Raw genomic sequence first — 26,214 nt, forward strand, 5'->3', positions numbered from 1 at the left:
CCCTGGCTGATGCCAGGTGCCCACCATAGCTGCTCTATCACTCTCCCTCCTCAGCTGGACAAGAAAAAGAAAATATAGTGAAAGGCGGGTTGAGATATGGACAGGGAGAGATCACTCACCTGTTATTGTCATGGGCAAAACAGACTTGACTTGGGGAAATGAGTTTAATAGAAGGACAGCTTGCTTCACCATGGTCTTTGCCGTGGTGTGCAGGGGTGCCTGGTGCAGCTTCTCCCCTCCTTCACTGACCTTGGTGACTACAGAGCTGATTCTCACATACTTCCTCAGTTCTTTGCCTTCTGACTGCAGCTGGTGTTGCACAGTTTCCACCCCCACCCCACTCTTCTTCCATATGTTATCCCAGAGGCCCTACCCACTGCTTCTGGTGGGCTTGGCATTGGATAGCAGTGGGTCCATTTTGGAGCTGTCTGGCTTTGCCTTCATTTAGACACACGGGAAGCTTCTAGCAGCTTCTCGTAGAAGCCACCCCTGTAGTCCCCCTGCTACCAGAACTTTGCCACACATGCCCAGTACAGCCTCTTAGGCTCATGGGAGGTGCACTGCAACTAGTCTGTTAAGAAACAGTCTGTTAAAAACTGACTGGTTGTATTATGTGAATTTGTTTTATGGCTAGTTACATTATATTAACTTCGAGTGTGTGCATATATATATATATATATACATTTTATTGTACAGTGTTTGATTTTTGGTAGTTCTTCCCAGACTGTAGGCTACTATGGCCTATGTAAGGGCAAAATAAGCCGCTCGTGAATTCCCGTGTTAGTGGCAGCTCTTGCGTGCTTTAGGGGATGTTGTGTGTGCAGTGTCTGCCATCTAGTGGGTGGACATCAAATTGGATTTCAGTTCGTTGTGGGACAACTCTTTTGGGCTGGGTCACTAAATGTTAACTAAACCTCTATGTAGAGTTATCAGCCAGTATTTACAACTTTACTTTTTAGTAGCATAGTTTTAATTACTTTAGCACTGCCAAGCTACATAAATAGCCTGAGTGCAATGAGATGTTAAAATAATGAGTATCAGTCACATTCCATTGAGATGTAGCTTTGTAAAATCAGTGCTCTAAATTTAAAGCTTACAGCATGTTAGTGTATGGCAATTCCAAAGGTGACACATAATCTTTGGGCTTTAAACAGCTATTTTTTTTAAGTGTCTGGGTAAAGCAACAGTCCTGTGTTTTTATGGAGAAGAGTCCATCTCTTGGGAGTATCTCTTAGAATCCCAGAGATGGACAGAAAAGCTCATTTTATACCCAGTCAGCCAGAAAATAACCAGGCACTTGTTACTTCCCATGTTTCAAAAGTCACAAATCTCACAATTTGTTGGTTTTTTTTGTTTTCTTTTTTTTTTTTTTTTCCTACTTCATGTTGAATGCTTTCATCTAGATCTTGAACTCCTTAGGCATGTAATTGGTTTTGTGGACTGCACAGACAAGCTGTGTAGATCCAGAATGAAAATACTGGGTCTGCAGTGTGCAATGGTAAACAGCTGAATTAATGACCTGCTAGGATATGTGTGATTTGAAATGCCTGTTTCAAGATGAAATAGGCTTCTGGAAAATGCTGTTCAAGTTGGTATGACTTCAGGCAAAATGGGGGACTGCTGTGTCCTTGTTACACTGTAAGGGAGAGGTCCTGGTGAGATCCTGAAATGTGAAGGCTGCTTGGAAACACACTGTGTTTCTTACAAGATAACTGGTGAAAATGCAACCTGTATTTTGGAAGCTGCCAAGATAGATAATTGACCATGACAGTCTTGTCTTGCTTGGAATCCGGAAATACATATATTTATATATTAAAAAAAAAAAAAAAAAAAAGAAAAGAAAAGATACTAATGAAAAGCAGGCAGACATGTCTTTGGCCATAAGTCTGTAATTAAGGCTGATGAGAAATTTGGACTGTTAATATTCACAGTACAGATGGACATAGAGCAGAGTGTAGATTCGGTGGCCAAATACAGCAGAAATGCTGTTCTCTTGGCTTCTTGGTGTTCTTAGCATGGGCAACCTAGATCACTGAACTCTCTTTCTTGATCTGCTGTGTGTGGCTGATTCATCTTGGAGTGAGGTATGAAGTTTTGCTTAAGATGTTGGAGAATGAAACATACTTATGTAGTTTGTATTTATGTAGAAACATATTTTTTGTAGTTTAGGCTTTTCCAAAACAAAAATCTTCAAGCTTATTTAGTTGGGAAAGAGAAAAAAACCTCTGTACTTACAGTAATGAACTGGAAAACAAGCTGAAGGAGAGGAGGCACACCAAAGTGATAGGGCTTGAGAGCTGACAGCAAGTTGTCTATTCTTGAGCAATTTATGGCCATGTGTGAAGCATTTCTTGCCATATCAAGTACCAATCCTACAAAGGAGAGCTAAAATGGGAGGAAAAATAGATGTGATCGTCTGCTGAGTTCAGAAGGAAAAGCTCCAAATGACAGGATGTAAAAATAAGTTACGTTACCCATTCAGCAAAGCTTGATTTGGTGTTCCCAAGTGTTCTTAAATACGTTTTCCCATAGGGTACACTTGCTGAACGTATTAGAGCAGGAGGAGCAGGAATCCCAGCATTTTACACCAGTACTGGCTATGGGACGCTGGTGCAGGAAGGGGGTGCGCCTATCAAATACAACACAGATGGCACCATCGCTATTGCTAGCCAGCCAAGAGAGGTAAGACGTCAATTGTTACTAGGAAGCCTTTTTTAAAAACTGAATTTCTTACATATTTCCAAGATAAATAGTAGTTTAAGCACCTCCTGTCCAAGTTTAACCTTAGTATATTGCATTAAGAGGTTTTCTGTTGTACCGGATGCGTTTTGCTTCTACTGCTTCTGTCCTCTGTCATGTGTTAGGCATGTTTTTACAGCTTCACGGTGACTTAGTATCAAAAGTCAGTCCAGGTGAAAGCCTGCCTTGCGGAGTTACTCTTCACTTGACAGTTTTCTGACCACATTACCTGTGTATTCAAAGAAAATCGTATATCAGGTCAGCACAGTGCACAGTATGGATTGAGAACAGCATCCTGCTAGTGAGGCGGGTGCTCCTTAAATGCTGTGGAATGGAGGAAGCAGCCCTGCCACTATACATGAAGCTTTAGCAGTAGCAGAGATGGGAAGTTTTCCTGTTAGATGGGGAAAAGTTCAGTTGACACAGCCTTTCAGAAAATGCTTTTCAGAGGTGCCGTTTAGTCGGAGCATTTGAAATTGCAAAGAGAGAAAAAAGTGTGGCTTCCAAGTGAGAAACAAGGGATTCATAAAGAAAATAGGTTCTTGGTGCCATAACTGTACTTCAAGAAGTGGATGTGGCTAATGCTGTAAATTCCAAATAGAATGCAAACTGCATTAAATTCTACCTCAAGAACATGTCTGGGTAAAGGTAATTTCCACCCTTGTGGTTTTTTGTATTTTATATGTGGTTATTTTCAGTATTTAATTAATAACTTAGGGTTGGGGGTTTTTTCCCTCTTTATTTTCTTACTGAATATGTCATTATGGTGTTTTACAATTAGAAGGAACATTTTGTTAATTAAATAGCTTATAATTTTGATAACATTTTTCTTCTACTTTTAACAATTGTGGAAACATCTCTCTCACCCTCCTCAGGCTTTTGGGAGGCTAACAGCGTGACTAGCATGATTTGATCAAATCCATTTTGAATGCAGCTGTCATTTTTAAAAGCTCAGATCTCCTCTTACAGGACCGAAAACCTGACTTCTGACTTTTAGTATACTTCCTCTGCCTCTCAGGAATTTTAACCAGGTCTCAAGTATTTATATATTCTCTAACTTTCTGCATTGTTGAAGAGAAATGCTATTTCATGGTTCTATATAGGTTTAAAATATTAGCTGTTCATCAGTTACATATTCTCACTTCAGGCACTATATCATTACAAATTTGGATCATAAATGCAGAAAAAAACAAATGAAATTCCACCCATCACATGTTGTGAATTGTGTAATATGTCTCACTTTGTCCATTTAATTTTACATTTGGGGTATCTGGTGATGGGCAGTGATTACAAACTTACTTAGTGCTTCTGCTTTAGCACTTGTTTTTGGTTAGCTGGTAGATGTGCAGGAAAAAAGCATGTCTAATTCCAGTAGATGGAGCAGCAGGAATATGGATCTGTTTCTCATACAGTTTCACTAAATGATGAAACCGGGGTTTACAACCTTTCTGTGCTTCTCTATTATTATACAGCTGAGCTGCAGTTTTTTCAAATAAAGCTTTGTGTAGTAACAGAAGAGGTCTAAATATAATAGTTCATAAAATTAATCCCATAAACAAATACTACACAGGAGATCTGTTTGAAGAAAACTACGTCTCAATAGTATACTTTTCTCTGTAGGTGCGAGAGTTTGATGGCCGTCACTATATTCTAGAGAAGTCAATTACAGGAGATTTTGCTCTCGTGAAGGCATGGAAAGCTGATCGTGCAGGAAACGTAATTTTCAGGTATGACTTGCGTACCAGTGGGAAAAGATTCTTCAACAGTTTAGATAATGAAAGAGAAGGAGAATCCTGTCTCTTGTGCAATGTCAAAATGATATTTCACTGATTTCACTATCTTTCATATTGCCTTTCCCTACTGTCAAATTATACTGCTTGAAAAACCAAAATATAATTGCTTTTTATAATGGCTTTTGAGAATTCAAACATAACTGTCAAATAAGGCACTGGTAGTTAAAAATGTGACTTAGCAGACCAAAGTCGTTATGATGACTTTGGAGAAATGTAGTGACATTCTTTTAATTTCAATTTTCATGTTAGTTTGGGTCCTTCTTGCGCATCTGAAGGCTGACTCAAGAAGTGCAAGTGTGTGTATATCAGAAGAGAAGGGATGAGAGTCAGTGTCCTGGCCAGTCAGTGATAGCAAAACTTGATCCTGCCCCTGAAAACTGTATTCAAAGTCATATTGATCTCAGTGGTACAGGGAGAGGCATTATATGAATTTAAACATCTTCTGCAATGAAATGTTTGGGTGTTGTGCTAGTGATAACGTAATTTATTTGATGTTATCGCTAATTGATATTTGACTTGTTGATTTATTGGGTTGCTGTATTTGTGCTCTGGTTTGTCCTGAACTGAAGCAGGAGAGGTTTACTTATGTTTAATACCTGGTTTTTATTTGTTTGTTTATGGCTATAAGATGAAAAGCCAAGTGTTGTGGTAATCAGTTGCAGTTTATACAAGATGTGGAATCATAGAATCACAGAATGGTTTGGGTTGGAAGGGACGTTAATGATCATCTAGTTCCCTGCCATGGGCAGGGACACCTTCTACTAGATCAAGTTGCTCAAAGCCCCATCCAGCCTGGCCTTAAGCACTGCCAGGGATGGGGCAGCCACAATTTCTCTGGGCAACCTGTGCCAGCACCTCACCACCCTCACAGTGAACAACTTCTTCCTAATGTCTAATCTAAATCTAATCTAAAACTCATGACATCCTATCTTGCCCACTGGTTTCTGATTGAAAACTGAACTTTCCTGTGTGCATGCACGTGAATTTGATGGCTCTAAACCCCTTTCCTTAGAGTCTGGGACATGGAATACAGGAAAGTCTTCCCCCTTGGGCTTGTCTTTGATCTTGAGCCTCTGCTGTCTGTGCTTTTACCCTGTGTGTGTCTACTGATACTTATTTCTGAAAAATTCTTTCATTCTTCACAGAAACCAAACTGGCTCCGTCTGTTTCTCCCCCTCCCCACTCCCACCCCCCCCCCCCCTTCCCTTATGTTCTGTTGGTCAGTTGATACCAGATATTACTTCTGCCTGGAGTAAAGACCTGAAAATCTTGATTCCTTCTTTCAAGTGTAACTAATCAAAGATGGGAACATCATCATCTAGTGCCTTACTCCATGCTGAGTACTGCTAGCTTAAAAGAATTTGCTCATAATAAGCAGTGACCCGTTCCGGTTTTGGATGAGACACATTGCCTGATGGCCTAGAACAGAGAAATATAGGCTCATTTCAGATCCTGCAGGAGGCAACAGAAGAGTAGATGGTCATAGATAATAATGTAACAGTAATATTTTTGTGACCTGCAGGGTGAAAAGGAAAATGTGTTTGTGACATCATGCCACATAGAGTCTATATATTCACTGTCAATGGGACTCTTACATACTTTTTTTTTTATTGCATGACTTTTGTTTTTGTTTGCTGAGGTATGTCTAGATAGACATAGGTTTTGTTTACTCAAATCTGCTACCACTTTTATGGCAGTGTGGGACTCTTTCTAGAATGTTTCTCATGACATGATGTGTTTTTTAGAAATGAGACATTTGATTTCGTAAAAGACTGCTGCCTCTAAAACAACTTTACTAACACTAATTCTAAATTGCATAAAATTTTATAAATTTTCAGAATCAAGCCCATTAACTCTGCATAATTTGACATTAAAATGTTTTATTGTAACTTTTTCCCCTATGTAAAAATAATTTCATATCAATTTCTTTTATTGGCAGACTAGTCACTACTATCTTGAAAATTCTTTGGCTCAAAAAAGTAGTCACGTCTGCCTTCCCCATCTGTATCCATTTCCCTTCTCCTTTAGTTCAGATTTTGTAGTTCTTTTTTTCTTCTCATTTTTGACTCTACATAGTTTAGGGTGACAATTTACTAATAGCTAGAAGAATAGAAATTTGAGTTGTTTTTTTAATTGTTCACTCTTTACTCTTAGTGGTTTACATCCCTTTGTGTTTACACACTGGGGAGACCCGTGGACAAAAGATATTGTACCTTCTGTAGCCTCCATTGGAGACTTAACAGCTGCTGCATATGGTCAGTAAAACAGGATTTTCCCAAGATACATGTCTTTGGGTTTAGCTTTGATTCTGTAGGTCTCTGCAGATTTCTGTGGAAATCCTGTTAAAACTGAAAGGTAGCCTCAGGAGTTGGCCGTTTCAATTCGCTATCTCCCCCAAAGCCACGAGATGGCAGCAGCATCCCAAAGTTCGCAGCAGCATCCCAAAGTTCATCATGGCTGTGCCATTAGGCATGATCATCACGCAGAAGGGGGAAGACAGGAGGAGGTGGTGTTGGAAAATAAGGGTGTTCAGAGAAAAAGAAAAGTTTGTGTGGAAAAGGAATAGGAGAGTTTGGCTTGTTTTGAACCCTAGTTTCATGCATTTTGATGAAAAGTTTTCAAGAATTCTACCTTTTAAAACAGAAAAACGCTGAGATGCAATCAGTGGAACCCCATTAAAAATATTTTTTCTTAAATATTCTGAAAAATATATAGAGGTGTTGACACAGCTAGCTTGTTTTTTGTTGTGTCTTTTAGAATTGTGGTGCAGATCCCAGTACAACTATACATAGAATCATAGAATCATAGAATAGTTAGGGTAGGAAAGGACCTCAAGATCATCTAGTTCCAACCCCCCTGCCATAGGCAGGGACACCTCACACTAAACCATCCCACACAAGGCTTCATCCAACCTGGCCTTGAACACTGCCAGGGATGGAGCACTCACAACCCCACTGGGCAACCAATTCCAGTGTCTCACCACCCTAACAGGAAAGAATTTCCTCCTTATATCCAATCTAAACTTCCCCTGTTTAAGTTTTAACCCGTTACCCCTTGTCCTGTCACTACAGTCCCTGATGAAGAGACCTTTCCCAGCATCCCTATAGGCTCCCTTCAGATACTGGAAGGCTGCTATGAGGTCTCCACGCAGCCTTCTCTTCTCCAGGCTGAACAGCCCCAACTTTCTCAGCCTGTCTTCATATGGGAGGTGCTCCAGTCCCCTGATCATCCTCGTGGCCCTCCTCTGGACTTGTTCCAGCAGTTCCATGTCCTTTTTATGTTGAGGACACCAGAACTGCACACAATACTCCAGGTGAGGTCTCACAAGAGCAGAGTAGAGGGGCAGGATCACCTCCTTCGACCTGCTGGTCACACTCCTTTTGATGCAGCCCAGGATACGGTTGGCATTCTGGGCTGCGAGCGCACACTGCTGGCCCATGTTCATTTTCTCATCGACCAGCACCCCCAAGTCCTTCTCCGCAGGGCCGCTCTGAATCTCTTCTTTGCCCAACCTGTAGCTGTGCCTGGGATTGCCCTGACCCAGGTGTAGGACCTTGCACTTGTCATGGTTGAACTTCATGAGGTTGGCACCAGCCCACCTCACAAGTGTGTCAAGGTCCCTCTGGATGGCATCCCTTCCCTCCAGCATATCAACCGGATCACACAGCTTGGTGTTATCAGCAAACTTGCTGAGGGCGCACTCAATCCCACTGTCCATGTCACTGAGAAAGATGTTAAACAAGACCGGTCCCAACACTGATCCCTGAGGGACACCACTCGTTACCGGTCTCCAGCTGGATCATGTGTTAGTTTTATTCCCTAGAGGTTCTTTTTCCTTGTTACAGAAATACTGGTTGGGAATACTTAGGATGAATGCCAGAGTTTTGCTGTGAGTGCCAAAACTGGAACAGGCTTTTGAATCAGAAGGGTTGGATTAAATTTACTACTGTGAAAAATGCTATCCCAAGTGTTAGTCTGAACTATGAAGGCACATGTGGGATTTGAGAGGTTGTTAGGCCTTGTGCTGCCCCCTGTGAAGATTAATTTAATTCTTTGTGCAGTGAAATAATAGGAAGGAACATTGTGCAAAGCCAAGCTTGCTGCTGTTCTTGGAGCTGTTAAATGAAGTTATAAGTAACATACCCAATTCCAATTAGAGAAGGTGCTGATTGAAAAAGAGCTGTAATATTTTCTAATGTCACAAAATATGGTTTGATTTCATCTTACACAATTCATAATACTTTTCCTGCTTTCTGTTTCTTTCTTTTCTCTAGCTATTTGTCAAAAAGATTTGTGATATTTATGTTAGAGACACTTGTAGTAGCTTGTCTCTGAAAAGTCTTTCCTCTTACTGTTACAGCCTTTACTATTTATTCATTTTATATTTTTTTTTTTTCAGAAAAACTGCAAGAAACTTCAACCAACCTATGTGCAAAGCTGCCAAGACAACTGTGGTAGAGGTAGGAAATTGAAACATAGTAAACCCTATACCCCTGTAGTCAGCATACCCCTTTGGTTTGCATGGTATTCTGAGGACAGAGTTCTCCTTTTCTTGACTCTTTGTTAGATTTCCTATCAGGGACAGTGGTATAAATTGTATCCTTGGGTTGCCTACTCCTAACACTATGCTCTGTTTTAGTAATTAGTTCACTATGGTTCCTCAGTTTATTATTGTTCATCTGATCCTGGCCAGGATATCGTGTTCACTTTGATCAGCCTTTGAAAAGAAAACAGAGCAACAACCTTCCAGTTTCTAAATAAAATGTGGATGAAAGAAAAAACAATAGTCTTAGGCTGTGCTTGAGAAGATTAACATAACACCTTATGCAGAAATTCCTGAAAATAAGGATAAGTACATAACAACATAGATAGAATCGTAAAATCATAGAATAGTTAGGGTTGGAAAGGACCTCAAGATCATCCAGTTCCAATCCCCCTGCCATGGGCAGGAACATCTCACACTAATCCATCCCACCCAAGGCTTCATCCAACCTGGCCTTGAACACTGCCAGGGATGGAGCACTCACAACCTCCCTGGGCAACCTATTCCAGTGCCTCACCACCCTAACAGGAAAGAATTTCCTCCTTATATCCAATCTAAACTTCCCCGTTTAAGTTTTAACCCGTTACCCCTTGTCCTGTCACTACAGTCCCTGACGAAGAGACCTTCCCCAGCATCCCTATAGGCCCCCTTCAGATACTGGAAGGCTGCTATGAGGTCTCCACGCAGCCTTCTCTTCTCCAGGCTGAACAGCCCCAACTTTCTCAGCCTGTCTTCATACGGGAGGTGCTCCAGTCCCCTGATCATCCTCGTGGCCCTCCTCTGGACTTGTTCCAGCAGTTCCATGTCCTTTTTATGTTGAGGACACCAGACCTGTACACAATACTCCAGGTGAGGTCTCACAAGAGCAGAGTAGAGGGGCAGGATCGCCTCCTTCGACCTGCTGGTCATGCTCCTTTTGATGCAGCCTAGGATACAGTTGGCATTCTGGGCTGCGAGCGCACACTGCCAGCCCATGTTTATTTTCTCATCGACCAGTACCCCCAAGTCCTTCTCCGCAGGGCCACTCTGAATCTCTTCTTTGCCCAACCTGTAGCTGTGCCTGGGATTGCTCCGACCCAGGTGCAGGACCTTGCACTTGTCATGGTTGAACTTCATGAGGTTGGCATCAGCCCACCTTACAAGCGTGTCAAGGTCCCTCTTATTGGCATCCCTTCCCTCCAGCATATCAACCGGACCACACAGCTTGGTGTTATCAGCAAACTTGCTGAGGGCGCACTCAATCCCACTGTCCATGTCAGCGATGAAAACGTTAAAAAAGACCAGTCCCAACACTGATCCCTAAGGGACACCACTCGTTACTGGTCTCCAGCCGGACATCGAGCCATTGACCACAACGCTTTGTGTGCGGCCATCCAGCCAGTTCTTTATCCACTGAGTGGTCCATCCATCAAATTGATATCTCTCCAATTTAGAGACAAGAATGTTGTGTGGGACAGTGTCAAATGCTTTGCACAAGTCCAGGTAGATGACATCAACTGCTTTACCCTTGTCCATCGGTTCTGTAGCCCCATCATAGAAGGCCACCAAATTGGTCAGGCAGGATTTCCCCTTAGTGAAGCCATGCTGGCTGTCACCAAGCACCTTGTTGTTTTTCGTGTGCCTTAGCATGCCTTCCAGGAGAATGTGCTCCAAGATTTTACCAGGCACAGAGGTGAGACTGGCTGGTCTGTAATTCCCCGGGTCTTCCATTTCCCCCTTCTTGAAAATGGGGGTTATATTTCCCTTTTTCCAGTCGTCGCGAACTTCACCTGACTGCCATGATTTTTCAAATATGACGGCCAGTGGCTTAGAAACTTCATTCGCCAGCTCCTTCAGGACCCGCGGATGGATTCCATCAGGTCCCACAGACTTGTGCACATTCAGATTTTGAAGATGGTCTCGAAGCAGATCCTCTCCTACAGTGGGCCCAAGGTCTTCATTCTCACAGTCCCTGCGTTTACCTTTCAAGACTTGGGTGGTGCAAGCAGAGCCTTTGCCAGTGAAGACCGAGGCAAAGAAGTCATTCAGAACCTCAGCCTTCTCCAAATCCTGTGTAGCCAGTTCTCCCGAGAGCTTGCTCAGGGGGCCTATGTTGTCTCTAGTCTGTTTTTTGTTTGCTATGTACCTGTAGATTCCCTTCCTGTTATCCTTAACATCCCTGGTCAAATTTAATTCTAACTGGGTCTTAGCTTTCCTAACCTGGTCCCTAGCCTCCCGGACAACATCCCTGTACTCTACCCAGATAGGGCAAATCATGGAGGTATCACAGCTGTGGGCTCTAAAATTTCATAAATTACATTAATGTAAGTCCAGAATAAGATACAGACGTTTGGTTGTGCCTGAGAAAGAGGCTGGACTAGATAATCTGTAAGTTTCTTTTTGTTCTTTTTCCTTGTTATCTAATACAATAATGTTTAAAACATTGGAGCAGCCTACACTGGAAATATATTAGTGCATAGAAATATCTGAAAGATAGAATGCTCTGTTCATTTTTTCATCTATGTTAGCTTTTTATATGCCTAACAAAACCTATATAAGGTTTGATAGTAAGATAAAGAAAAACTTTTCAGGACTATTTGTAGAAAATTCTAAATGGAATAAGCTTTTATTTCTTCAGGAGTTCTGTTTTGATTTTGTTCGGGTGTTGGGTTTTGCTCCTTTTTTTTTTTTTTATAAAATCTCACATGGAAAACATTTGTTATATAAACATCTCTGGATAATACATTTGGGAACTTGAGTTATTTCCTTGTGTTTAAAAGAACTGTGGCAAAAAGTGCTATAGAATTTGTCACATGATTTACAGTGACAATTGAGCAGCAATACATGAATTTTCACAGTTGGTTTTCAAGAGAGGTTTAAAATATTTTTCCATTTAAAATTGAAATAATTTTCCATCATTCCCTTTCCTTCTAGACAGTTGCCCTTCAATACTTTGTTCAGTCTGGCATTTAGAGAATTTAAGTAGATCAAAGCCTTCCACCTACATTCCATTTCATTCTCTCTGTCTGCTCTTCTATCCACATGTGATAGGGTAGAATTTTCTTGTCAGTGAGCAACAATTATGAGACACCCTTCTTGCTGTAATTCCACTTAGCAATCTTAAGCAGATCTGCTGTGAACTGCGTCCACCTTGAATCTTGTTGCACTTTCAATAACACTTAGAAACTGACAGGCGTCTTGCAAGATGGTACATTAATGTTTCTTCACAACTCTGTTTTTTTAAGGACAAATTAATGGGTGAAGAGGCATAATCAGAGATTTAGGACAAATACATATTTTGAAACAAATGCAGTGCCTTATTTGCTTAACTTTTAAGTGCCTTTCTTCCAAAGTGGAATACAGAATGTTATGTCTGGATTTAAGAGTTCAAACCCATGGAGTCAAAAGGAGAGACCTCGTTATGGCATTTAGCACTTTCTCAGTACAGAGCATTATCAGCTTGCAGCTGTTTAAAGCTAATCGCTAGGGAACCCAGGTGGCTGAAAAGAGTTTTGCCTAACTCCTTAGTTAACATTGTTCAAGGCTGAAGCGTCCAATATTCAATAATACTTACAGGGAGAAGAAAAAAGTTTGTGTAGGATATTAATTCAGATACTTGGCAGAGGGATTTCTGAATTCTGGATCCTGTTCCCAGCCCTGTTTCCCTTTATCACCCACTGATCATTTAGCTTAACTAAAGCAGAGAGTCCTATAAGTAGAGATTTATAGAATCATAGAATAGTTAGGGTTGGAAAGGACCTCAAGATCATCTAGTTCCAACCCCCCTGCCATGGGCAGGGACACCTCACACTAAACCATCCCACACAAGGCTTCATCCAACCTGGCCTTGAACACCGCCAGGGATGGAGCACTCACAACCTCCCTGGGCAACCGATTCTAGTGTCTCACCACCCTAACAGGGAAGAATTTCATCCTTATATCCAATCTAAACTTCCCCTGTTTGAGTTTTAACCCGTTACCCCTTGTCCTGTCACTGCAGTCCCTGATGAAGAGTCCCTCCCCAGCATCCCTATAGGCCCCCTTCAGATACTGGAAGGCTGCTATTAGGTCCCCACACAGCCTTCTCTTCTCCAGGCTGAACAGCCCCAACTTTCTCAGCCTGTCTTCATATGGGAGGTGCTCCAGTCCCCTGATCATCCTCGTGGCCCTCCTCTGGACTTGTTCCAGCAGTTCCATGTCCTTTTTATGTTGAGGACACCAGAACTGCACACAATACTCCAGGTGAGGTCTCACAAGCGCAGAGTAGAGGAGCAGGATCACCTCCTTTGACCTGCTGGTCACGCTCCTTTTGATGCAGCCTAGGATACAGTTGGCATTCTGGACTGTGAGCGGACACTGCCGGCTCATGTTCATTTTCTCATCGACCAGTACCCCCAAGTCCTTCTCCACAGGGCCACTCTGAATTTCTTCTTTGCCCAACCTGTAGCTGTGCCTGGGATTCCTCCGACCCAGGTGCAGGACCTTGCACTTGTCGTGGTTGAACTTCATGAGGTTGGCATCAGCCCACCTCACAAGCGTGTCAAGGTCCCTCTGGATGGCATCCCTTCCCTCCAGCATATCAACCGGACCACATAGCTTGGTGTCATCGGCAAACTTGCTGAGGGCGCACTCAATCCCACTGTCCATGTCAGCGATGAAAACATTAAACAAGACCGGTCCCAACACCGATCCCTGAGGGACACCACTTGTTACTGGTCTCCAGCCGGACATCGAGCCATTGACCACAACGCTTTGTGTGCGGCCATCCAGCCAGTTCTTTATCCACTGAGTGGTTCACCCATCAAGTTGATATCTCTCCAATTTAGAGACAAGAATGTTGTGTGGGACAGTGTCAAATGCTTTGCACAAGTCCAGGTAGATGACATCAACTGCTTTACCCTTATCCATCAGTTCTGTAGCCCCACCATAGAAGGCCACCAAATTGGTCAGGCAGGATTTCCCCTTAGTGAAGCCATGCTGGCTGTCACCAAGCACCTTGTTGTTTTTTGTGTGCCTTAGCATGCCTTCCAGGAGAATGTGCTCCAAGATTTTACCAGGCACAGAGGTGAGACTGGCTGGTCTGTAATTCCCCGGGTCTTCCATTTTCCCCTTCTTGAAAATGGGGGTTATATTTCCCTTTTTCCAGTCGTCGCGAACTTCACCTGACTGCCATGATTTTTCAAATATGACGGCCAGTGGCTTAGCAACTTCATTCGCCAGCTCCTTCAGGACCCGCGGATGGATTCCATCAGGTCCCATGGACATGTGCACATTCAGATTTTGAAGATGGTCTCGAAGCAGATCCTCTCCTACAGTGGGCCCAAGGTCTTCATTCTCACAGTCCCTGCATCTGCCTTCTAAGAACTGGGTGGTGCAGTCAGAGCCTTTGCCAGTGAAGACCGAGGCGAAGAAGTCATTCAGAACCTCAGCCTTCTCCAAATCCTGTGTAGCCAGTTCTCCCAAAAGCTTCCTCAGAGGGCCTATTTTGTCCCTCGTCTGTTTTTTGTTTGCTACGTACCTGTAGAATCCCTTCCTATTATCCTTAACATCCCTGGCTATGTTTAATTCTAACTGGGCCTTAGCCTTCCTAACCTGGTCCCTAGCTTCCCGGACAACATCCCTGTACTCTACCCAGGCCGCCTGTCCTTGCTTCCATTTTTTATAAGCCTCTTTTTTCCTTTGAATTTTCCTCAGCAGCTCCTTATCCATCCAAGGAGATCTCTTGGCCCTCATGCCACACTTCCTTCTAGTTGGGATGCAGCACTCCTGAGCTTGTAGCAGGTGATCCTTGAATATTAACCAACAGTCTTGGGCCCCCCTGCCCTCCAGAGCTATATCCCATGGAACCTTACTAAGCAGGCTCCTGAAGAGGCCTAAGTCTGCTCTTTTGAAGTCCAGGGCAGTGAGCTTGCTACACTCTCTTCTCACTGTCCTGGGGATCTCAAATTCGACCATCTCGTGATCGCTGCATCCAAGGCTGCCCTGGAGTACCACATTCTCAACAAGCCCTTCCCTGTTGGTGAGCACAATGTCAAGCATGGCACCTCTCCTTGTAGGCTCCTCTATTACTTGCAGAAGGAAGTTGTCTTCCACACAATCGAGGAACCTCCTGGATTGCTTGTGCCGTGCAGTGCCATCGTTCCAACAGATGTCAGGGTGGTTGAAATCCCCCATGAGAAGAAGGGCCTGCGAGCATGAGGCTTTTCCTATCTGTCTGTAGAGTGCTTCACCCACAGGTTCTCCTTGATCAGGCGGCCTGTAACAGATCCCCACAGTAATGTCTCCCACAGCTGTTTTCCTTTTAACCCTGACCCACAAACTCTCTGTAAACTGCTCACCTGTCCCCAGACAGAGTTCCATACTCTCCAGCCTATCCCTAACATAAAGGGCAACTCCCCCTCCCCGCTGCCAGGCCTGTCCTTTCTAAAGAGCCTGTAACCTTCCATTCCAACACTCCAGTCATAGGAGCCATCCCACCATGTTTCTGTGATGCCTATTATATCATACCCCCGTAGATGTGCACACATCTCTAATTCCTCTTGTTTGTTCCCCATGCTACGGGCGTTTGTATAGATGCATCTGAGACGAGCTCCAATTGAAGCCGGCTCGTTGGCTGGAGCAGCTGGAATATATCTACATTGTTCTGAGCATTTATTATAGGTGTTGGCAACTGACTGGGTGTGTTGGGATGGAATGATGCCCCCCTCCCCCAACACATCTAGTTTAAAGCCTCCTTGACCAGTCTGGCAAGCCTCCTACCAAAACTGTTCTTCCCCTTCTTTACCAGAGCAGCTCCACCAGCCCCCAGTAGATTTGAAGTCATCCATGCTACTTTCCATCGAACTAGCTACAGGTCAGGTCTGTCTTCAGAGTCATGCATTGATTAATTGGAAATTGCAGGACTGTAGTTGCTCTGTTTGGCACTCCCATCCTGATTTTGCTGGTGGAGCTTTCCACCTGTTATGCAACCAGACTTTTGCTGTCAACATTTGCTTGTCTAGCATGAAGAACAAAGCTGAGAGAGATGGCTAGGAAAACTTAGAAGCATATTCCTCTAATACTTGATTCTGATTTTCGAGTTGTTGAAATTTTTCCTTTAAAATGAGTGCTATAAATACTAAGAAAAAGGGGACTGTTTTGGTTTGTGGTTTTTGGTGGATTTTTGTTGTTTTCTCTCATAGCTACTCTGGTAGTTTATTTATTTCTCTTCCTTATTTGTATACATCAAGTTTTATCTGGTCTTTTAGAAATATCTTTTTCAGAAACAGAACTTTATTTGTTAAATTCTAAGTTAGAAGAATGGGTACTGGGCTGTTCATTTATGTCACTATTAAGCCAGTAAGTATATTCAATCAGAGTATAATTTGAATTTTGGATGATAGGTTTAATCAGAACCTTACCCTACCTTGATGCAAATAAAACAGCTGGAAAAACCGTCCTTCTGTTTGTGCTTATTCCAGTGGTTAATCACCCTCACTGGTATAAATATGTTTTCTTACTGTAATTAGTTTGGTTTTAGATTCCATTTCTTCTGCTAGATTAGAAAATTTTCTGAAGTTGGCATTTCCTTCCCACTGGATGAATTCTCAGTGCTGTTAATATGATGAACAGATTGAGGTCATATGGATTCTAACTATAAAACATTTTCTTCAGCTCTCCTGTCCTTTTTATGTCCATCTCCTGCTTGCTTGTTTTTTTTTTCTGAAACTTTACTAATGTGACTAATTGGAGTGTCTTCAGGATTGTAACACTGCTGCCACTAATGTCACCTGAAAAGTAGAGTTACTCTTCAGTCCTGCTGCTTCCTTGTTTGTATACCTGCACTCTTTGCTGATCATTATACAGGGGCTCCTATAGTGTTGCTTACATCTTGTTGATCTGTTTCCAGCATTCTTCAGGAAGTGTAATCAGTGTTTTTCCAAATATGTTCTGTAAATGTGGCAGATATTTCTTTATCACAGATGTCTAACTTTGTGTTTTGTTATAAAACATGTTATAGTTGAATAGACCAAGTTTACCTGTGTGTCTGGTTATCGATATTTCCTTCTGAGGGTTTATTAGCTCACCAATCTTTCTCTCAATTTATTTTAGTTTCTTATAATTGATAAAAATATAGAATGGTACTTGGCATAGTGCATTCCATACCAAGGGAGGAATAAACTACTGTAAATCCAATCTCAAGGTATCTGTAAAATTGGTGGAAGTGGGAAGTGCCCTAGGAATCAATTTCTTTTGGTAACTCGTCCTTTTAAGTTAACCTGAGGACCTGTGAAATCTCCTGACATGCTTAAATAGAAAAAGACACTTTTTTTCTTTAATGTGTTAAAGCTGCTGGTCTCTTAAACTAAAGTCTTTGTGGCATTTTGCACTCTCTTAGGTGAAGTATGTAAAGACAATTTTTGCGACAATTCAGAGGTGGGAGAACTTGGCAGCATTTCCTGTAGGTATGGAGGATAAGAGTAGAGACAAAAAAAACCCTTTACCTCACAAACCCACAGACTGATAGCTATTGCTTGCTTAGAAACTATCCTGTGCTGTGAGGAGCAGGGCTTCTCACCCTTCTGAAGCAGGAGTCAGGCTGTACCATCACCACCTATGTCTGTGGCAAACCCTGGAGAGTTATTGATTATTAAATTTCCCCAGCATTAATTTGTAATTAAAGTGTCTGACCCTCAGCGTTGTTTGTTTTGACTAAGCAAATGGTCAGAAGTAGCTGTCCAGTACCCTTTTTAAGATCAGAGTGAAATGCAAGAGGTGTTTGCTGACCTGAACTAATATTTTGAAATGCTACATGCATTTCTTTTGTTTAAGCAATAGGAAATAGAACCTGCTAACATTCAAGATAATAAGGTTGTATGCTGGGGCACAGAAGATCCAGCTGTGGCTGAGGCCAGTTAAATTTCTACTTTAATTTAAAGATGACTATTATTAAAGGTCAAAAAGAAGTTTTCAACTGAACTTCGTGATTCCTGTTATTTGGAAGGTAACCTTTGCAGAGAAAAAGGTTAAATAAACCAGTATTGGCAGCATCAGTTAGTTTGGTTTTATCTATGCGTAGGCAAAATTATGAAGGGGTTTATCTGGTTTTATAGTTACACAGTGTTGCATTTAAAAAGTTCTCTGTGCACCTGCTTCTCACTTAATCTTGCAGAACTTGAGTTAGGTATGCAGAGTTGTAGCTTTGTCTGGCCCTCACACGCTCAGGCTGTGGCTTTCAGTTGATTTTCTAATCTATAAACACTTTCCTGCTCCTATTGCAGAAAGACAGGAAAGTTGGGAAATCAGTGGTGACAAGTCATGTGTGAGCCACCAGCCCTTGAAAAGGTAAAGAGGAAGGGCTCAGCCTGTGAAGAAACTTGAGGGCTTGTGTGGCCTAATGTATGTGCTAACATTTCCAACACTCTGCTGCATGAGGGAGGTATCTGCTGAATACAGCAGCCAGCACTGTTGTCAGGCCCCTCAGCAGACCTGTTGAATGGTATGATGGGAAATGAAATGTCTAGTACCTCAGAGTTACAGGGATTATGTGTGCCTAGACTGCTAGAGCAACGGCTGTGATATTAGGATGCTCACTAATATGTGCCTCTTCCTATAGAGGCACCTGTGAGCACAGCCCCACTGGGAGTGTCAGCTTTTAATGATAATGCCTTTTTTATGGAAAAAATTGGGGTAACCCAAAGCCACAGGATGGAACATGGTGTCACCTTGCCATGTGTGGACCTCATCTTAGCGTGGGAGAGGTGAAGGGTGATAGAGACTTGAGCTTGATCTCTGCCATGAAGGAGTACATAAACATTCATAACAGCCCCAAACACCCACCCCTCAGCTCATCTGTTTTCTTGCCCTTGCCCTTCTTTTTGGTGAGACCTACTGAATACTTGTAGCTGGTGAAGTGGTTTGAGATCTCAGCCACTACCATGATGTAAGCATTTGATAGTGGTAATAGTATGTTTAGAAATACTTATTGACTGACTGTTTGAATATCCAGTTTGAATAATTTTCTTGTTCGGATTGCAGAGGATGGCTAAATATGTCTCCTTGTATAAACAGCCTTTCCACCTCAAATAATATGAGGGGAGGTATCAAGAGAGTGTACTTTCTCATAAAAATGCATTAAATAAAAATCATTAAACCCAGCATTTTATCTCTGGTTGCCTAGTGACAACACAGCCACGTCAGTGAATGCCATTATCTCAGGTACAATGAACTGCACCACACTAAGGGACAGAAGTAGACTGGAATAAGCTATTTGTATCCTCTTATCTGTGCTAAATCATGGCGTTGTGTTTTATTAGGGAAACTAGAAAATGAATGCCCTTTTTTTGGTGTCTATTCTATTAAGTGCTCTAACAAAGGCAAAACTTCCCTCAGGTGCATAGCTCAGAATAGAGAAATCCTTCAAGGTTTTTACATAGGGACAGTTTACTGTAAAAAAACCTGCAAGTACTATTTTAAAGTGGAAAACAGAGTCTAAAAGAATCTTTTTCCTTACCTGGACTCCCCATCCAAGGAACTTGAAATTGAACCCTAGTACAGGAAGTGGATTTGGGATGGGCACAGACTTTGCATTGGGATGTATTTCTAGGAAACCGTAGAGCAACATTTGAGGCCAAGAATTTCTGTGCAAACGCTGTAACCATTGTGTTGCTATGGCCTTTTCCGATATTGTTTAATTGCTCAATGAGGACTCCGTGTGCTCAGGCAGTGGTTGCTGAGGGGGTGTCCCAGAAATCTTCAGTGGGGGAATGTTTTGTTTGAGAATCCCATTTGGCACAGGATGGATGCTGATCTGTTTAATGCTGCCTCCTTACTAGAAGCATTTGGTACAAGTGGCAATAAAATTATAGTTACCATAATACATTAGTATAATATATGCAAAAGTTATGTTATATATAAAAATTCATATTATTAATATAAGTATGGAAGTCTTTGCATCTTAAACACCTAGGTGGTTTGTCAGGTTTTTTGACTATATGATTGGGTTTACGTGCCTAGGTTTTGGCTAAATCCTGGATATGAAATGCTTGTGGATCTGAATTTAGATAACCAAATTATAGAATATAGATATTACAACATCCTTTCCTAAAAGAACCTTAGATAAAAGATTTGAGTGAACACTTGTCGAGAGTGACTATGAACTGCAGGCTCATTATCCTTAGCAAACATAGAAGGGAAAATGGCAAAATATCTCTTAGGAAGGATGATTTTGTCAGCTCAAAGACTTGGTAGATAAAGATTTCTGGGGTATATAGCTAAGTAGAAATGAAACTTGAGGAAGACTGTGTTTAGAGCTTGAGAATAAACTTTTCCACCATGGAGAAAGCATTGGAAGAGCGGTGGGAGTTTGACCTTGATCACAATCATTGTATTCTCAAACACAGAAAAGTGACAGAAAATGAGACCAAGATCAGATGTCCGAGGCTAAGCATTACAAAACCCAGACAAACAAAAAAATTTAGGCATAAAGGAGCAAACTCAGAGATCTCCAGCAAAATAAAACAGACTTGAAAGCAGCAAGAAATGTTTCTAAAGCTACATATATAGTGGGCTGGGGGACCAAAGATGTTGATATATCACTGCTCCATGAGGAGAGTAAAATTACCGAGTACAAAAGAGGCTGAAGTGTTTAATACCTTTTCTACTTCAGTCTTCAACAACATTAAGAAGCAGTTTCATGGCTATTGTGGCTCCAATCATAGAAGGTTACAGAATGGGTCAAGAGAAGGGTTGGAATTTAAACCTAGGGACTGCTAGTACTGATTTGGAAAAGCAGCTCCTAGAAAAGGTTGCATACCATTGCCACAGTAATTTCAGTTTTCAAAAAAGAATCCCACCCCCAGACTTGAATGCTCTTTTGTTGTTTTTATTTCACTTAATTGCTTTTGATTCCTTGCTTCTGTGTGTGTATATCTTTATTAAAAGGTGGAACAGAAAAGCAAAATAGTTTTACAACCATTGTGCAGTTGATCTTAGAATGATGTGAGATGCACTTTAGTAGGCTGAGCTAGAAGGGAGTTATTTTTACATTTAGTTAACATGTTTCTGACCTTCTTTAATAGTTAATTTAGGTATGTGGTTTTGTTTTGTGGTTTGTTTGTTGTTTTTTGTTTGTTTATTTTTTTTTCCCTACAGTTGCTTTTCTTTTATATATTACCTTTAATTATGTGGGTACAGATTTGGCACTTCATTGCTGGAGTAGTGAACGTTAAGTGGTTAAAATTCATAGCAGATCAAATTATTGCTGACTGCTGTTCAGATAGTTTTACTTTCACACAACATCGTGGTGAAAAATTTGATTTTTTTTTAATCTGTTCTCATATTTTATTCCTTTCTAAATCAATACCTTCTTGAATGAGTTTCATGAGCTCTCTCAGCCTTCAGCTTCAGAAGCTCATTGTAGATATGAATATAATTGTCAGTGAAAAAAAAATCCTTTTATCCTTGTCACATGTGTTAAGAACAAAAATGACATTCAAAAAGCACAAGCTAAGGCAAATCCAGGGTTGATCAGTAGATACTGCAGATTGCAAGGAAGTCCGTGTGCTGGAGAAACTGATAGAAAGCCTTTGCTTCTATAGCTAAATTTAGTCGGGGATATTTTTGCATAAAAATTTGTAGAAAGCCTGATATGCTGTGCCTTTGAATTATATTTCATTAAGTGTATGTCCTGCATCATGGGAATTTGAAAATTAATAGGATTTAAAATACTCTAGATTTAACTTTTTATTGCATATACTAATGTGTACAATAAATGAATGATAATTCTTATCCCCTGCTTTGTATGCAAGATATGTTAATCAATGATTTATCAGTCTCTTCATTTTAAATGACATATGAGTATATTACTGAAAATATGGCACAAAGAGTTTTAGGCATGATTGAAGGATTTTATATGCATCTGTATTTTTATTGATGTTGTCAAGCAATAATTTATTTTCTGTGCTATTAATAGTGCTAATGGAGATATCTAGTAGAAAATGGGAAAGATTTGACATTCAAACTGAAAATAATATGACAAGTTCACAATGTAAGTGCCAACTGACATGAAGCAAATGCATTTTTTCAGGTGGACAAATGCAGAGATTTGAAAAGCTGCAGCTTTGTAATTATTGCTGTGGAGAGAATTTTGGAGTAAGCATTTGAATCAGTAGCTCAGATTTTAGTATTCTTTCGCAGCATCCTTCCCTGCAAATGCTACAGAATAGAATTATTCAGTGAAGAAAGTGATAATTTAAAGAAAAGTAAAAGGATTGAGATGCAAAGACTATCTTGACTTCAAATCATGTTTATTTTTCAGGCTGCAGAAGATGGTAAAAGAATGGATGAGGACTACAAAGTTTTCTTTTTCGGTCTCCCAGTTTCCTGTTTTTTATTAGAAAGTCACCTAGTCTTCCATTTCTTTCCAAAACTGCATTAAATTGCTTTGTACATTACATTTGTACTTCTGCAGTCATGAAGTCCACTGTGTGGAAGTGCACTCCCATTGATATTCCCACAAATTAGGTACTAAATTCCTTAGTTTACCACATGTTTATACTGGTTTATTATTATTATTATTATTATTATTATTATTATTATTATTATAGAAAAACAAGCACATTTCTCTTTTTTGTTAACTTTCGGACTAAGTCAAATGTGTTATACCAGGTGTTTTTTCTTTTTGTTGAAAGAAGCAAGGGAAAGCAGAGAGGAGAGCTAGAATATGTTCCTGTTGAAAATAGGGCAACTATGTAGCCAATTGGCTGTATAAGCAACATGCTAAGGAGCGCCTGTGCCCCCTAGACTCTCAAAGTGCTTAATTTCTCAAAGACAGAGCATCAAGAACTGCAAATAAAGGTACAAACACTACTAGCAATTAGTTGTTTAACTGATTTTATTGAGAAATCTAGTAAACTGGATTTCTCAATAAAAATAGTTTGCATTACGTATTTTTCCCACAGTACCTTCATAATAGAAACTTGGTTTCTTATACCAAAATATTTGCCTGTTCGAATTCTAGGCTGGTGGATGTCGTACTGATGTCTCATGGCTCTCCCTTGTTCTTTTAAGTGAATTAGGCAAGTTCTTACGCACCCTTGTTTCTGTTGCTTTTGCACTGCTGGTTTGTTTTGGTTTTTGTTTTCATTGTGTATTTTGAAAATTCTTGTAGCTTTTGTAACATTTTAGAATGATGCCAGCTGAAATACCAGCTTCCTCACCTGGACAGCAGCACATTCTTGATGCTGTGGCATTTGCTTACATCTTGTAAGGCATTTAGGAGGGGTTGTGCTTTGTGTTTGCCTTTGCTACCAGCAATTAAGAAAGACTACACTGAAGTAGACTATCTCTTGATTTTCCTCAGCTATGATACTCTCAGTGTCTCCTGGTGTACACGCATTGAGAAAAGCTATCTTCACATGGTTTTGTGATGGTAGATGTGCTTCATTCATTCACAATTAGAACTAATTTGGGGTTTTAAGAAAAAACATTTAAAGGACTAAATTGAACGATTGTACAAGTAGACATGAGTTGCTGTTTGTTATGGATTCTATCAGATTCTGTCAAGGTTGAACATATGCCAAACTAATGTATCCTATTTAGCTGTCTGCCAGGAGGCTTTTGGGAAAGAGGAAAACCATATGAGTTATGTAAAGTTGGCCACTTAACTTTAAATCATAACCTAACAATAATGTATTTCTATTTTGAGGGGCTGGGGAGGGAAAGCTTACAAACCCAAATAAAGTGTTTATCTAAAAATCAGTTTAAATAAGTTGCATAAGAGCTCTGTTGGGAATTTTAAGCCGATTAGTATTGGCTTGATGTTCTTCAAGGTAATTCCCGCTGATTTATAAACACAGAGACAGAATAGAAAACTTGATATGATTAGGAGATTAGAGATCATACCTGTTATGACTTTGAATATCAGGTGTGCTAAAGACAGTTTTTCACCGTTGCTAGAGGAAAAGAAATAAAAGCTTTCTCATTAGTGTGATAAGCACAAAAACTTCTTATTTTTATGGCATGAAGAGCTGATTTATGTTTCTATCAGCTTCACCATCAAATAACAATTTTGGTTCTGTGAAGCACTTTATTCTTGTTTCTTATTTCCATGCATGTCTAGTGCTTTGCTTTCCAGGCAGATTTCAGGAAGGATGATGATTAAGTGTGTTTAAGTTTTATTTTTCTTAAAATTTGTTACTTGCAATCTCTTGATGCCCACATTCCTGTGGTTTCAGATTAATCTGTTGGAAGCATAGAAGCCACATGACATACTACCATCAGTTGTTTTCTTTCTTCTGATCCTTTCCTTGGAAAGTACTCTGACTACCTTCTTCCTTAACACTAGCAAAATGGACCACAGCGATTCCTTGTTCACAAGGAAAGTAGTAGCATGTAGTTTTCAAAAGTCCTTGTAACTACCACCGTCTATAATGAGTATCTGAAATAAAGATAACTAATACATATCTGTATGTAAAATGCCATTTAGAAATTATGAGTCTCTTTGTTGCCTTTATTGAAGTACAAGCAGAGTTTCTTTTACTTACCAGAGAGACCCTGCAACATATTTGTTACAAAATAGTTGCTAATATATTGATTTGGCCTGATTACCTTCCTGTATGTCTTGTGCTTAATGTGCTCTGGTTTGATTTTGAGATGTATTCCTTGAATTTGAGGGTGGTATAGTTGAACTTGCATAGCCTGGAAGACGCAAAGAACTGTATTTGAATTGTGTTTGGGTTGAGTGTTGTTTTTTTGTTGTTTTGTTTTTTTTTTTTTTTGCGCTTTTTTGGGGTGTTTTTTTTTTTATTTATTTTTTTACCTTCAGTACTTAAAATCCTCTTAGTTCATTTTTGTTAGTTCATTTAGCTCCTGACCTTTAACTTACATTTCTTGGAATGAGTAGGAGATGGGGTTTCTTTCAGTCTCGTCATTTGTCAGTTATTTATTTTTACCTTCTAATAGTTCAAAGGCTTTCAGTCTTCATGTATTTTAAAAATAAGTAGAGGAATTTAAAGCAGTGCACTTTTTTTTCTTCTCTCTTTTTTTCTAAATGTTGAAATATATCATTCTGGTAGAGTTAATTCTATTGGCAGCCCTTCTGTAGTGGAAAAATTAGAGATGTGATCAGTTACTGCATTCAGCAGGGGTACCTAGTACAGGTTAAGCAGGTCCTTTCACCATTAGGCAGCCCTTAACAGATGAAGCTTATGTTCCACTGATTGTGGGGTTTTTGTTTGTTTTCTTCTGGCTCTTCTCCCATTAATATAGTTACCTGATTGAAAAATAATTACATAATGTAATCTAAAAAAAATCTTCCAAAATTGCGTTTTCCAGATCCGAGAAGGCAATTTTATATGTATTCCATGTGGATGTTTATGTTTCATTTTGTATGAAGAACCTAGGCTGAATAGAAATTTGGCAGTTTGTAATTAAGATGTAAGAAATGTTCCTGGTCTTGTTGTCAGTACTATCATTCAGTTGAGTACAGTAAAAATAAGCACTGAGTACTCTGAAATCACCTAATTTCATCAAGAAAGCAGAAGTCACAAAATGTGATTACAACCAGCATGAGTTCATTGATGGTTTATAGAAAACCAACCAAATTTTGAGAAGGGATTAGGAAGGAATCACTTCTTAGATGCGCCTGCTGCAGGAGGCTGGGAGGTTGGTAATACTGGGACTGAGAGAATGCTGGATTATAAAGTAATTAGGTAATTTTGCAGTAGAAAAATAGTGTAAAATCCAAACAAATAAATTTAAGGAAGCAAGAAGATAGCTATCATTTATCTCTAGCTTTTGATGCATACAGATTTATATAGACCTACTTGGGGAAACTGTCAAACAAGCTATTCCATCAATTTAATGGAGTACCTTCAGTGACCAATAACAGCAGACTTTGCTTTTTTCTTCATTATCTGTTTTGCAAACATCTTGAGGTAAGCCCTGCAAGTTTCATCTTATACTTACGAAATACATTTTTACAGTATATCTTCGTAAGCATGATAGCTATTTTATATGATCACTTCTATTGTGATTTAAGTGATTCTGCCCAAGTGAGTTTTTACTTTGGGTAGAACTTCCCAGTTATAAAGAAAAGAAAGGTGAAAATACATTGTTTTGAGAATGTTACCTTCTGAGGTTTATTCCTTTGAGAGATCTCAGTATCTTCTCACTTTGATA

General features: G+C 40.3%; 1 protein-coding gene across 2 annotated transcripts in view; it reads left to right on the plus strand.

Moving 5' to 3' along the window:
• The window catches only part of OXCT1 (3-oxoacid CoA-transferase 1), an 87,871-nt gene that overhangs the window by 15,824 nt on the left and 45,833 nt on the right, over nt 1-26,214 (plus strand). For both annotated transcript variants that reach the window (XM_065661638.1, XM_065661637.1), the window contains exons 5-7: nt 2,533-2,682; nt 4,360-4,466; nt 8,932-8,992. In XM_065661638.1, the coding sequence (XP_065517710.1) occupies nt 2,533-2,682; nt 4,360-4,466; nt 8,932-8,992 (318 nt within the window). The remainder of the gene's footprint in view (nt 1-2,532; nt 2,683-4,359; nt 4,467-8,931; nt 8,993-26,214) is intronic.

Source organism: Lathamus discolor, chromosome Z, assembly GCF_037157495.1.
Source record: "Lathamus discolor isolate bLatDis1 chromosome Z, bLatDis1.hap1, whole genome shotgun sequence".
NCBI lineage: Eukaryota > Metazoa > Chordata > Aves > Psittaciformes > Psittacidae > Lathamus > Lathamus discolor.